The sequence below is a fragment of the Balaenoptera borealis genome, assembly GCF_965194805.1.
Source record: "Balaenoptera borealis genome assembly, chromosome: 12".
Taxonomy (NCBI): domain Eukaryota; kingdom Metazoa; phylum Chordata; class Mammalia; order Artiodactyla; family Balaenopteridae; genus Balaenoptera; species Balaenoptera borealis.
The window spans coordinates 107511005-107525859 of NC_138869.1; the positions used below are offsets into that span (position 1 = coordinate 107511005).

Here is a 14855-nt window from a genome sequence, read left to right on the forward strand (position 1 = left end):
GCGGCCCCGCCCCGGGCGGCCCCGCCCCGCCCCGCCCCGCCCCGCCCGCCTCCCGGCCGTGGTACTTGGGACCCCCGCAGCCGCCGTCTCCTCCGCTGCCGCGCCTCCCGCTCCGGCCGCGCGCTCGGTGAGTGTCCGGGGCGCTCGGGCCGCGGCGTCGGGCCTGCGCGCGAGGCGGGGAGGCGGGCGGGCGGCCGGGTCGTGACCGCTGAGGACCGGAGGGGTGGGCGGGGGCGCGCGTCCAGCTGGGGTTCCCTTTCGGATCCGGCGGAAGTGACGGCGCGGTGAGTGTGGCGGCCGCCGCCGCCGCCGCCGCCCGGGACGCGGAGGACCCTCGGTCTCGCCCACGCTCGCATGGGGGCGGCGCCGAGCCTCCCCGGGGGCCGCTCCGGGCCCCGCGCGCACAGGTGACCCCCGCGGGCGCGCGCCGCAGGGCGCCGGGCGTTGGGAGCCCGGGCGTGGGTGGGGCTGGGGCCCGAGGGAAGCCCGGGTGGGTGCCCAGGTGGGTGCCCAGGCGGCCCCGCTGCCCAGCGGTCTCCCGCCCACCGGGTGGCCGGCGCTCAGGCGCTTTCGGAGGCCTCAGGCCTGCGAAGATAATCGTGAGGACCATTCCAGATCCTGGCACGTCTGTTGTTCGGTAAACTCGTTGCAGGCACAGTGTTGCAAGGTTCGGCATCTTCAGGGCTAAGAGGACGGGGAGAGGTTTTAGTCTTACCTGGGGTTGCGCGTGCTGGATGAGGTTGGCTCTTCAGTTGCTTTCTTCCCCTTCCCCCCCCCCATAAAGCTCAGTTTTGAAGGAGAGAGTATGGAAAATTAGTCCTCACGTGCCACCAGGAATACGCGGGTGCCGGGGGAAGCTGGGTCAGTGTAGGCACGGTCCCTCCCGGCCCAGTTGGTGTACCTTATGGCCGAGTGGGGAGGGAGAGTGTGAAAAGTAGCCTCTGGACTGAGGTCCTGCGGCGGCGTTGCCGCGGCCCAGAGATGTGCCCCGGGATTAGCAGGAAGGGCTGTGGTTCTCTGTTCTGCGTGTGTCCCGCTCTTCCCCACCGCTCGTGAGTGCCTGCATCCCCGGCTTCAGGCCACCCCAGAGAAGGGTCGCAGTTTTAGTCATACTTGGTCATGTAAGCTGAGTATTTAAAAGCAGTATATGAGGCCAGTTCCAATCCAAGGCATTTTGTTACAGTTCAGCTTATTGCGTGTAACTCCAGCCAGCAACCATAGAGTGAATGGAATCACCATTCTTTTCTGTTTATACAAAGAGTGGCCTACATCACACTAAGTGTTTGTCGTTAGACCCCAGGGAAGGCCACACACCTTACACTGCCAAGCTTGCTGGACCTGAGATCAGGCCTGGACATCAGCAGAAAGAAAATAACGTGTAGTTCTACCCACCATTTATTGAATACCCGCTGTGTGCCAGGCATTAGTTTATCTAATCCTCACAGTAAACTTATAAAGTAGAAGGAATCATCCCGTTTACGTATTAGACAACACACACACACACACACACACAGTGCCCCAGAGACCAGGTGGGGACAAAGCAGGAGCCCAGGTCTCCATTAAACCAATCTTTAATAGTAAATCCTCTAGGAAATTAAGGCATCCTAATCCAAGAAGACAAGAAGCACAATTAAATAGTGACACCTTAAAAAATTATTAAGACTTGATCAGTTGAATTAAACCAATTATGCACATTAACTGCGGAAGATTACTGATGGTGCTACAGGGAAAAAATGGTGCCAAAGGTAGATTTGTTAGACTTGTTTTATACACACACACACACACACACACACATATATGACATTGTTCATTAATGAAACCTTAATACTGGTTTTTATGTTCATGATTAAATATATTTTAAAAGGCATATTGTTATTGAAGCTGTAAATAATTTTGAAATATATGATGAATTTTGCAAGTGTGTGTGTGCATGTGTGTATATGAAGGACACTTTTGGCTGTCTTATCTACGGAAGCTGAAAAAGTAGGGACTTGGAAAGCCGTTGATAGGTGTTGTGTTTTCTGTGTGATCCTGTGAAATGTGTATCCTTGTTACTGGTATGTACGTTGAATGGAGAAGAGCTATCCCTCAATATAAAGACCCCACTAGATTGTCTATAATTTTCTTTGATATCTGGAATGTCTTCGTGGTAAACTGTTTGAATTTGGTCCTATTTTTCTTTCTTTTTTAGGATTAAGACCTCTTTAATCTTTTTATGATTAATATTAAAGATTTGTATATTATTGCAAAGTGATAATGAAAATCAGTTTATGATTATGTGGCAGGTTATTATCAAATTCACATTTCAGTACAAACAAGAAGGATCTTAATAAATGGTACTCGGAGTTTGGACATTTATTTCACAATTAACAGAGGAACCGGGTAATGGGCGAAGAAATGGCTTTTAATGTTTTACTCTGCTCACAAAAATAATTTGTAGATTTGTGACCATGTGTTTAGCATCTTCCTTTCATAAAACCCTGCTAAAATGACAATGAAGGAGCCTTGTGAAGCATCAAAAACACAAGGACAGAGAAGGGAGAGAGGAGACAAAGGGTGGACAAGAGAGGTCAGAGGTTTTGGAGGAGGGAAGTGACCAGGGGAGGGGCTGAGTGCCAAGGAAGGGAAACAGACCAGAAGGGGCCCAGGCGCCAGCAAAGGCGGGGGTGAAGTGCAGGGCTGCAAATGGGGCCTGGGTAGAAAGCGTGTCCACAGACTGATGTGACCCCCACAGGCCATCTACTCTGCAGCGGACAGCCACCCTCCCTGCCTTACCCAGAACCCAGTAGGAGATCAGGTCTCACCCCTGCAGGATCTGATGCGCAAACTCAGGGACCCCCAGGCATTGGACTGAGAGGAGGGGATTACGGATCCCGTAGGAACCCCCCAGCCCCTACCCTGCCTGCAGCCAGACCTGGTTGCTCCGTAGAAAAAGGCTACTGACCCCTTGATCACACACATCCTGCCATGTAAACGGTTTCCAACCTCGTTTTGTGTTTCCCTCTTAAATATGACTGACATCCCAGGATCGTCAAGCATTTGTGGAAAGCCTGTGTATGAAAGAGAGCCAAATAATATAAACACCAGCACAATGACAGAAGACCCCAGGAGAAGAGAGACGATACAGGAAGCAGAAGACAACATCACAGACTGTGGTTGACGTTCTCCAGGGAACCGGGGAAGGGGGGGGCGGGGGTGGAGGCAGTAAAGAAGGAACAGCAGGGAACAAGGAGTGTTTAGGAATTAAAGCTATAATGGCTGAGACTGGAAAAAATCAGTAGAAAGATTGCAAGAGAAAGTCATGAGTATCTTCCAGAAAATGGAACAAAACGTCATTGTGATGGAAAATGCAAGAGAGAGGGGCAGATGAGAGCAGAGCTCTCTACCGCACGCAGAGAGCAGAGACCGTGCAGTCCCAAGTGCAAGACAGATATCCACTTCTGTGCTTGCCACTAGTGCAGGTAGGAGGCCCAGAAAAAGAGAACAGAGTCAGTCTGCAGGGAACGGACAAGTGCCTTAAAAGTTCCCAGAGAGGGACTTCCCTGGCGGTCCAGTGGTTAAGGCTCTGCGCTTCCAATGCAGGGGGCCCGGGTTCGATCCCTGGTTGGGGAACTGAGATCCCACATGCCTCACGGTGTGGTCAAAAAATGGGGAAAAAAAAAAAAGTTCAGTTCCCAGAGAGAAAGGGAAATTTTCTTGATTTGCTAGATTGAAAGGGCCCACCAAGTGCACAAGTGCACGGCAAAATGAGTAAACGGGGCCCATCTGAAGGACAGACACATCATCATGAGTGACATTCAGAATATCAAGGATAAGGATCAGATTTCAGGAGCTTCCAAAGACCGGGGAGCCGGGAGGAGGGATGGAGCTGGGGTCCGAATATCTTCAGACTTCCCAGCAGGAGAGCTGAAGGCTGGGAAGCGACCAGCCAGCACCTCAAGAGGTAAAGTGACATGCAGCCCATCCCGGAGGCTGCCAAACCGTCAATCGTATGGGATGGTAGAATAAAGACATTTTCAGACATGCAAGAAGTCAAAATGTGTATTCTGTCTTAGAAAGCTATTGGACGATTCGCTTCATCAAAGAAGGGAGTAAACCATGAAGCAGGAAGACATTGGGCCCAAAGGAGTGTCTGGGGGGTCAGCAGTGCCCAAGCTGAAGAGTGGTGAGTCCAGAGTGGAACCATGCGGATGGCGTGGCTGGCAGACAGTGGGATCCACACATCGGTATAAGCGAAGAGGAGGCTGGGACCACTGCAGCCCGGATGGGCGTCTCTGAGTTCAGCTGTGTTTGAGGAAAGTCGGGGGTGGGGTGGCGGATGAAAACTTGACGTGGTGTCTTCCCTTCGCGGCACGGTGTGTGAGGGGCTTGGAAGGAAACATCTGCCCAGCTTCGCCACAGCAGCACCAAGACTCACGCGCTCCTTGAGAAGTCAAGGATTCGGTTTTGTGCTTTACAACTTTTCCATGAAGCCAAGAGAGGGGCTGAAACTTGGTATCTTTGGACTGGGAAAAAAATTCACGATTGATGTAAGACCTTGTTGTTGCTGTAAAGGGAGGGTGTTGGAGATCAACATCTCAAAATAGAGTAGATTAAAGAGAAGCCCACTAGCCCCTAGTTGTGACGATTTGAGCACCAAGAAGAAAACAGACATCCACTAATTGAAATATCTTGTTTGTAAAAAATCATGAGTCTGTTAATAAGCTCAGATGAGGCAAACAAGACGAGCTTTAAAAAGGCACAAGAGAGTTTCAGTATTTTGGGGTGGCCTGCCCCGAACCCCATCAGAGCACAGATTATCTGGTATACCCCCTTCCTCATGCAGGGAGCAGAAATCAAGTAACTGACTCAGGGTGCCAGAGCTGGGACTGTGAACCTGGTCTCCGCACCTTTTCCTCTGAGTCTCCTGCTTCGTTTTTCCCAGTTTAGTATTTAAGACCAAAGCTGCTTTCTGTTGAAGAACTATTGATCTTTCAGCTCTAATTCCCTTCACACAATACACAGAAGTACACTGATTTCTCCGCGGCCCCAGTAGATACCGTGGGCTGGCCAGGGCAGTGCTTTCCTGGGGGTTGGGGGGGATGAGGGCAGGTGTGCTTTTCGAGATCAGTGACAGAAAGGTCAGAGCCTGAAACAAATTTGCTGGACGTTACCAGAGACAGGGTGCTTTTATTAATGGCGTCTCTTAGGTTGGCATTTCCATTTGAATCAACACTCCTTCAACATCTGAGGGGGAAATGCGTGCAGATGGCAAAATAGAATCTTGGATGGGTGGGGAGGGGGCTCGTGGGACCTCTCCTTGGCCAGGTGACCTTGCAGCAGACCTAACACACACAGGGCCCTACACCCCTGTCCTTACTCAGTTCATGGAGGGCCATGGGGCGGCAGCCTCTCCTGGTGGACTGGCCATCTTGGTGGCCCTGTCCCCAGGCCAGAGGATGACCTGTGCGGTGGGGGCAGGTGGGTCTGAGTCCTGACGTCTGACTGCATCAGGGATGCTGGAGGCTGTGCTTCTTGCCTGAGTCCCCAAGTGCCCTCGTCCAGAACCGGGCGAGGAGGGCCTGGGCCTGGGGTCAGCAGGGGCCTGGGGACAGGGCCTTCGATTTGGGCTTTGGCACAAGCTGAGGTCTCATAGAAGGAGAACTGGACGTCAGAGGTGTTTGTTTTTAAGGCTTTCATGCCTCTTTGTATGTGATTTGATTTGTCTTTTACCTGAAGGCTTCAGGTTATCCTAAATGAGGGCTTTGCTCCCACATTACAAAAACATTCAACCGTCTTTTCTTGTGTAACTGTGTGGTTGGATTTATCATTTTGAATGATTTTTAAATTATAAAATAATACATATAGGCCCTTAAACACGCCAAACAATACAGAAATGAAAGCAAAAGCCAACAGCTCCTTCCCCGATTCCACCCCCAGCAAGTACCCAGGATGTGGGTCCTCCCACTCTCTCTCTGTGTTATCAGCGTCACTGTTCAACTGTGTTCACTAAACGTTAGAAACCCACAAAATAATTCTGAGGGCCCCCGCAAAAGAAATCCAGTTTTACGCCTGTACCTATTTGCTTGCTGAACCAAAGCGTCAGTCATAACTTTTAACAGCAGAGTGAGACACGGCTGACGTGTAGCCTAAATTTACGCAACGCTGATTTTAAATCCATCGTTTCAGACTCGCCACCATGGATGCTCTGTCGGAAGCAAACGGCACCTTTGCCTTGACCCTTTTGAAACATCTGGGTGAAGACAACTCGAAAAATGTGTTTATCTCACCCATAAGCATCTCCTCTGCCCTGGCCATGGTCTTCATGGGGGCAAAGGGAAACACCGCGGCCCAGATGTCCCAGGTACGTACCTGAAACCAGTTCTGGGTGATGGTAAATGCTGTTACTTTCTCAGTTGAGTTGGTCCTCCATGTTTCAAATCCCAAAGGCCTTGCTCTTGACACATAACTCCCTGTGTGCTGCCCCGTCCCCTGGGCCTCCCACACCATGTCTCTCTGGCAGGTGGCCGGGCCTTCCTGACAGCTCAGTACGTGGCTTCCAGGAGGACATGAATGAGCAGGTGCGCCTCCAGCCTCTGCTCTGACGCGCTGGCCAAGGCCCGGCTGGCGAGGCCAGCCCTGAAGTGACGCCCGGACCAGCCCGAGGCGGGCTGCACAGGGCGCGAAGGTCCAGCTCCTGGGGCCACCGATGGCAGCCGTAGTCTGTCCTCTGGCCCCGCCACGCACTCACAGCCCTCCCAAGGCCCCAGGGTCTCGTCCCTTCCTGGGGCCGGGCTTGGGCTCCAAGTCCAGGAGGAACAGGGCTGTTGAGGCTCCCGGGTGCAGAGCTCTGTGAACTAAAGAGGCCGATTATCTGCCGCCCCACTCCTGGCACACCCTGGAGAGACAGGGAGGGGTCGCGCTGTGCCGTGGGGAGGTCAGTGTGCTCGGGCTGACGAGTCCAGGCTGAGTGGCCCAAGCAGCAGCAGTTTCCTTCCTCACGGCTCTGCAGGGTGGGGGTCTGGGATCGAGGCTGCTTCTGAACCATGGGGGTTTCTAATAGCTGCTTAAATTCTGCTTCCCTGAGCAGGGGCACGGGCACAGGCTCGTGAGGCAGGGCTCTGCTGGGCTGGGGGACAATGTCCTGAAGCCCTTTGTCTGGCTGAGAGGGTCTCGGGGCCCTGCCTCAATCTCCAAGGTTTAACAAAATGTCCTAATCCTGCCCTGGAGGCCTGTGCTTTGAGTTTGACCTTTGCCCTGAGGCCGTCACTTACTTTCAGAATAATTTGCCAGCTGGAGAGGCTGGGAGTGAGAAACATTTTCACTTTCCACCCAGCAAGTCCTGGGTTGCAAATATTTCCTTTAAGTTCTGCTTGACAATGAAATAGCTCCCTCTCCAGCTCATCTCTCTATTCCCTCAGCTCTCCCTCTCCCAGGTGGCTACCAATGCCGCGTTCTTCTTGGGCATCTCCTTAGCCAGCCAGATACACGATTCCCCGGGGAGAGGGCCAGCCTTCCCGCCGCTGCAGGTGGCAGTGGTTTCCACACTGTCCTTCCAGCCTCGGCCAGCTGCTGGGTCCAAAGCCAGCGCCCACGTTCTAGCTTTGTGTTACAGCAGAACCACGCCTGGACGGCTGCCTGGACCTTCTATGGCTGCAGAAGAACCCGCCCCGCAGCTGAGTGGCTGGGAATGACGATGGTAGCTTTTCAGCCTCTGGCCTGGCCCCATGGTGCCCGCTGGGCTCACTCGTGATCTGGGAAGGGCCTTGGTGCTGGCTGTTGGCTGGGGCCTCCGTCCTCCCACAAGGCGCTCTCCCCGAGCAGTGTCGGCTCCCCAGGGCCGTCCGCGAGGCGCCCAGCGGGATAGCGGGGACTTTGTTAGACCGTGAGGGCCGGGGGGCGAGACAGCGAACGTGCAGCTGCCGGGCCGTTTTCGGCCCAGGCCTGGAACAGTCACCTCTCCTGTGTTGCGCTGGTCAGCGCACGTCCCAGGGCCAGCCCGGACCCGAGCACGCGGCCTGTGCGTGCGGAGACGGGAGGCCTGGCGGGCAGCCTGGTCTGCAGACGGACCGCAAGGGCTGGGCGCACGGAGCTGGGCTTGCAAAGGGCCGTTTCTGCTCCTGCTGTCCCTGCTCGGGCTCCCTGCGGGAGGGAGGCTGGGCGGCTTCCGAGAGGCGTTTTGTCTCTAACCGGGTGAATCTCTCGTTTTAAGCTGCAGTGAGGACCAGCGTGGTCCTTAGGTGACTCTGGTGTTGTATCCGTTTCCTGTACTCAGGGCACACTGAAGTTGTGCGTTTTTATCTGTTTTTGATTTCAGGCACTTTCTCTAAGCAGAAGCAGCGGCGGAGGTGGAGACATCCACCAGGATTTCCAGAACCTTCTCACCGAAGTTAACAGGACCGGCACACAGTACTTGCTCAGAACTGCCAACAAGCTCTTTGGAGAGAAGACTTATGATTTCCTCCCAGTAAGTCATACTCGCTGCTTTTACTAAGAAGGTAGAGACCGAGGTGGCGGGGAGGTGGCAGCGGGGACCTTGTGGTGCAGCAGAGGGCCTGCGGGCTGAGATGCATGTGGGTGGGGTGACGCAGGACCCCACGCACTGCCGTCCGCGATGGCAGCCACTGGACACGCAGCTACTTATGTCCCAGTGTCGTTAATTCAACGCAGGTGAAGTGACGTATTCAGTCCCCCAGTGGCACCAGCTACAGTTCAAGTGCCCGTATCCGCAGGTGGCACCCTTCTGAACAGTGTGGATTTAGCGCCTCACCACGAGCGCTGAGGAAGCGGTGGCGTGGGGCGCGGGTTTCCCGTGTTAATGTGGGACAACGGGCCCTGGTTCACGGCAGGCGGTTCTGAAACACCCAGGGAGCAGTGGCCCTCACCGTGGTAGGAGCCCACTGGGCACGGCCGTGGCCCTGCAGCTGCTGCCAGCGTCCTGACCTCGCTGGTGCGGCGACTCCCACGAAGGACCAAGCAGTCCATGGCATTTATTTGACATCCAGACCATGATTTTTCTTAGTTTGTGTTTATTATTAAATGTAGCTGAAGACTGAGAAAGGATTTAAGGTTAATTCCTCGCACTCATTTGTACATGACATATGTAAACCATAAAATTATCGACGTTCTGACTTGGTGTGGTGAGGAAGTAAGCTCTTGGCGTTGACTGTTTTTGTAGCCACGCGATTACATTGCTCTGTGTCTCCTAGTCTTTCAAAGATTCCTGCCGCAAATTCTACCAAGCAGAGATGGAAGAGCTCGACTTTATCAGCGCTGCGGAGGAATCCAGGAAACACATAAACACCTGGGTAGCCCAAAGGACAGAAGGTGAAGATACATTGTTATTTCTGCTTTCATGGTATTTTCTAATTAATTTTATTGGAGTACAGTTGATTTACAGTGTGGTGGTAGTTTCAGGTGTACAGCAAAGCGAATCAGTTATACCTATACATAGATCCACTCTTTTTTAGATTCTTTTCCCATATAGGTCATTACAGAGTATTCAGTAGAGTTCCCTGTGCTGTACAGGAGGTGTTTTCATAGTATTTTAATGAATCTTATTGTCAGTTCCTTCACAAGACCATCAAATGTAAACAGGAATGATTTTTTTTCTCTGAATAACTCTAAACTTTAAAAATCTACTTTTGAAATACAATCAGTGTATAATTATTTTCTCTAGCTTTTTCCCTGTCCTCATCAATGTTTGGTGCACCTCTTCCAGAACAATCTTCACTTTAATTTTTTTGTTGTCGTTGTTAATGTTAATATAATCTTTCTTTTCACAAATAGTGTAAAGAAAAATTTGGGTGCAGGTCTCCAGCTGCCTGCCTGTCCGGCTCCGCTTGTGCTCTGCGGGTTACTGAGCGTCATTGCAGGACACTTGGTTAGGTCCTCATCCACCTGCAGTTCTTAATTTAAATGTTCTCCACACAGGCTACAACCTCTCACCTTCAGGACAATCCCCTGAAGCGTAGACATCAAACATTCCTTTCTCTCTCACTGTGAATTATCCTGCACATAACATATTACTTTGTTCATTTTTATGTTTTATTCAACTGATGGTGTTTTTCTGACCAGAGCTTTAGAAGGTTTTGTCGCTGCCTTTGTTTTAGGGGCCAGTCTCCCTGTACATGGTTGTTTGGGGGACGGCGAGCCCCTTCGTCTGTGCACTTGACCCTTCAAGAAGACGGCCCAGTGAATCTCGTCCCGATGCCTCCGTCAGGAAGCCCTTTAGCTAACTGGTTCTTTAATTCTTTTCAGGAAAAATTATAGACCTGCTGTCTCCAGATTCAGTGGACTCTGTGACTTGTCTGGTTCTCGTGAACGCCATCTACTTCAAAGGAAACTGGGAGAATCAGTTTAACAAACAGCACACCAAGGAAAGGCCGTTCAAAGTCAGCAAGGTGAATATGGGTATTTCGCAACAACAGAGGCGGTTCTTGGAAACAGTCCCTGTGTTCACACTGGTTTATAGAACGTGCGAGAAGGCTGACCTCAAGTAACTGACGCTTCGTGTGGCCTTAGGCAGCCCAGCATCCGGTCTCCCAGCAAACCTGGGGCCTTCTTCTCGCCCTGCCCCTCCTCTGCTGTGTCATCAAATGTGGTCCATGCTGCCGCTGGGCGTTCTGTCTGTATCGCACATCCCACGGTGTAGCTCTCAGGCTTAGAGTCCTTCCTGGCTTCCCAGAACTTTTGAGATCAAGTTCAAACTCCAGACTATGGCACGTGAAGCTCTTCGTGGCCCTGGATCCTACCCATGTCCCTGTCTTCATTCTGTCAGTACCTGTATATCCCCCTTTCCTCTCCGGCGGCGTCTGGAAGCTTCCCTAGCAGTGCCCCCAGCCCGGTTTCTGTACCCCTCCTCTGAGCTCTCTCAGAGAGCTGTGCACCGATCTCCCGGGACCCCTCTGGCCCCTGTGCAAATGCAGGACCAGGGAGGTCACTTGGGAGTTGTCACGATGACCGGGGCTGGGCTGACAGCAGTGGGGGTGGGAAGCACAAGCTTTATGTCTTAAAAGTGGAGCCAGCGTGGTTTGTAATGAGTCAGATGTGGGGTGTGAAGGACAGGGGTCAAGGACACTCCAGGGTTTTTGACCCTGGGATGAATGGTGTTGCCATCAACCGAGATGGGGACAATTATAGATGGAGCAGCCGTGGAGGGGAACACGGGGAACCGGTGTGAGAGGTGACACTGGAGGTTTCTGTTATGTCCAAATGCAGGTGTTGAGTAGGCAGTAAAATGTATGCATCTGGAGTATGGGGGGGAGGTCCTGGCCAGGAATAGAAATGTGGGAATTCTATTTAAAGTCACGGGACTGAGCTCACCAGCAGAAAAGCAGCATGAGGCCTGAGCCCTGGGTGCCCCAGGGTTTGGAGGCGGAAGCAGTGAAGGTGAGCTGGCAAAAGAGAGGGCACTGGTGTGGTGTGTGGAAGCCAACAGAGTGTTTCTGGGGCCCAGAGTGGCCGGCTCTGCTGACTCGTCCAGTGTCTTGTTTCAACTTCGTGTTTATCCATTTCCTTTACAGAATGTGGAGAAGCCTGTGCAAATGATGTTTAAGAAATCCACCTTTAAAATAACCTACATCGGAGAGATATTCACGCAGATTCTGGTGCTTCCCTACGTCGGCGGAGAGCTCAATATGATCATCATGCTTCCTGATGGAAAGACCGATTTGAAAACGGTAACTAAGCGGTAATCGCGCCGTGGGGGGAAGGGGGTCACGTCTGAATCCCCGCCCGGCAGGCTCCCCACCTCCCAGCGGGAACCCTTTCTGAAGCCGGCACGACTCCCCCGGCCGCCCCCTCGAACCCACGGCGCGGCGCGTGCGGGCCATGGCAGACGGTCCCACTGGGCAGCATTGCTCTGGACCCGAAGCTCCTCTACTCGCCTCTTCTAGGTGGAAAAGGAACTGACTTACGAGAAATTCGTCGAGTGGACGAGGCCGGACCTGATGGAGGAGGAGGAGGTGGAGGTGTCCCTGCCCAAGTTTAAGCTGGGGGAGAGCTACGACATGGAGGGCGTCCTCCGCACCCTGGGCGTGACCGATGCCTTCGAGAACGCCAGGGCGGACTTCTCCGCGATGTCGTCCCGGGGGGACCTGTGCCTGTCCCGGGTCGCGCACAAGGCCTTTGTGGAGGTCGACGAGGAGGGCACGGAGGCGGCTGCCGCCTCCGCCGCAGTCCTGATGTTGCGCTGCGCCAGGATCACCCCCAGGTTCTGTGCCGACCACCCTTTCCTCTTCTTTATCCAGCACAGCAAGACCCAAGCACTTCTGTTCTGCGGCCGGCTCAGCTCCCCGTGAGGAGGCGGCGGCCGCAGGCAGCCCCGCTGGGTCCTGCTGGCCCGCTTTCCCCGGTACTCCGTGACGTGCCTGCGAACCAAAGTGGCCTTGGCGACAGTCCAGAAATAAAGGGGCTGATCGAGAACGCCTGTGTGTCTGTGTGTTCGCATGTCCCGAGCCCCCTAGGGCCTGCAGTTGCCATTCGGGGGAGGGTGGTCACGCTCGGCAAGTGCCCCTGCTCTGAGGGGCGCCCCTCCGCCCTCACCGTCCGGGCCCTCAGGGAGAGCAGATGCTTCCTCTCTCCTCTGCTCCGCGGCCCCTGTCGGTGAGAGAACAGAGAGAAGCAGAGGCTACGGCAGCCACGGGGAGCAGGCCGCAGAGACCCTCAGCGGGAGTTCTGTTCCAGAACGTGTTGTGAGCCCTCCGGAAACCAGCATAGAGGCGGGGAGAGCCAGTGACCCAGCCCCGTGAGAAGTCAATCCCATTTCCCGCTGTGTCTGCATTTAGAGGGGTCTGCGGTCACTGACCTCTTCAAATGCACAACCACCCACTTTCCCTGAAAATGTTTAATTGCCACCAGGGGTCAGAGACGAGCAGACAGGTACTGTTCACAGTAACGGAAGAGTTTAAGACCACGCCGGGTGACTTTCCGTCCTGCTGCAACTACTAGAGATAAGTAGGAGGCTAAGGTTTCTGCAGCCGCTTGTGTTACCTGCTGGAGACGTGAGCCCGGTTCTCAGCTGATGTGAGGGTCAGCTGGAGAGCTGTGCCGTGTTCCAGGCCAGCTACCAGACCTCCTCCGCTGACCTAATTGCCGTCATTAGGAGCTGGGCTCCCTCTAACATAACGACGCGATGCATATTTTCATTCTGCCTCTGGTCTGCTTTCCCTGTTGAGCCCAAGCCAGCGACTTAGCCGTGGGGAGAGACAGACTGAGGAGACGTTGCCATTATGAGTGGGGTGGGTGAGAAGGGGAAGGGCCGTGTCGTCAGCGCCGTCTCCTTGCCCCGCACAGCTCTGTTTGTACCTGTGGCGTGTAGCGCAGTGGTCTGACCATCCAGGTTTCGAGGCATCTGTCCTTCCTTTCCCTGGATGAGAGCCCTCAGGCCCATCAGCAGGAAGTTGTGAAAACGAACGCAGTGGTCCCGTCTGTGGCAGACCTAAAATACAGGTAGACCTCTGCCAGGTGAAGTCCTAACACACGTGGCATAAACCACGTGATGCTGCTCAAAGGGGCTCTTGGGTCCCACTGAGTTGTTCCACTTTCTCTGTCGGTCAAATGGCCTTTGAAAAGTTATCCCCCAGCATATGATTTTAGTAAAAGGCACAGCCACGTGAATAATGCTCTCACATCTTTTATGAAATTCCACTAGAAGACAGTTCCATTACGTTGTGCAATGTTTCTTGTAAGGACCTACAAAATAAAATCCTCCCAGGATTTAAGTCTGGGAAAGAGTTGGTCTCACCCCTTTACAAATGTTTACTGAGCACCTGCTTTGCATTGATGATTTTACTTAATCCTCAGCAAGGAGTAAGCCCTGGGGGATCTGAGGTCCAGGGGTGGGGTCAAGTAACTTGAACAAATTCTTGCAGCTGGCAAAGAGGTAGAACCAAGGTCTCAGGCCAGTACTGACAACTCCAAATCTGGCCTTCTTTCAGAGGGGCCCAGGCAGGGGATTCGTGGAGGCCCAGGGCCTGTAGGCAGTGGCTGGACGCCAGAGCCTGGGTGGGAGGGGATGGAGGAGGGGGGCTTGTGCGCAAGATGACCCTAATCTCACACTGACTATTGGGCAGCACGGGGCCGGGGCCCCAGGACTTGCCTAGGGCATCCCTGCCAGGTGGGGACGGGGAACGGGGAGGGGATGGGGAGTCCCAGGAAGGGTGGGCACAGGAGCTGGGGTTTGGGTGCACCTGCAGGGGGCTCTGGGGTCTGTGCCCAGCTGGACTCCCTTCCTCACTGGGGTTTCTAAAGGCCTGTCCACAGTGACAGGACTGAGGATATGGCTGTTGGGACCGTTGTGAGCAGTGATCCAAAATCCTCTTGGGTCCTGGGTGAGTAGAAAAGCTGCAAAAAAATCTAAACAACTTTTTGAGGAAACTTCACACTGTTTTCCATAGTGGCTACACCAATTTACATTCCCATCAACAGGGCAGGAGGGTTCCCTTTTCGCCACACCCTCTCCAGCATTTATTCCTTATAGACTTTTTGATGATGGCCATTGAGAGATGTACTTTTAAACCCCATTCACCCACTTTGCTGCACCCCTTCCCCACTTCCGGTAACCATCAATCTGTCTGTGTATCCAGGAGCTTGGTGTTCTTTCTTTCTTTTTGTTATTTTAGATTCCACACGTAAGTGAGATCATACAGTATTTGTCTTTCTCTGTCTAATTTACTTCACTTAGCATAATGCTCTCAAAGTCTGTCTTGTCACAAATAGCAGGATTTCCTTCTTTTTATGGCTAAGTAATATTCTATTGTATATATATACCACATTTTCTTTATCCATTCATCCATCTTGTTTCCATGTCTTGGCTATTATAAAAAATGCTGCAATGAAGATAGGGGTGCAGATATCTTTTTGAGGCAGTAATT

At 53.1% G+C, this 14855-nt stretch overlaps 1 protein-coding gene across 2 annotated transcripts; it reads left to right on the top strand.

Annotated features, from left to right (window-relative positions):
• Positions 1-52: 52 nt before the first annotated feature.
• On the top strand, positions 53-12405 carry SERPINB6 (serpin family B member 6). 2 transcript variants are annotated; one of them, XM_082346157.1, is made up of 7 exons: positions 53-127; positions 6169-6343; positions 8297-8446; positions 9189-9306; positions 10240-10382; positions 11505-11660; positions 11877-12405. In XM_082346157.1, the coding sequence occupies exons 2-7, from the start codon at positions 6179-6181 to the stop codon at positions 12279-12281; spliced, it is 1137 nt and encodes a 378-aa protein (XP_082202283.1). In that variant the 5' UTR covers positions 53-127; positions 6169-6178; the 3' UTR covers positions 12282-12405. The 2 variants fall into 2 exon arrangements, with proteins under 2 accessions (XP_082202283.1, XP_082202282.1); XM_082346156.1 differs by lacking the exon at positions 53-127 and adding an exon at positions 249-407.
• The last annotated feature ends 2450 nt before the right edge of the window (positions 12406-14855 follow it).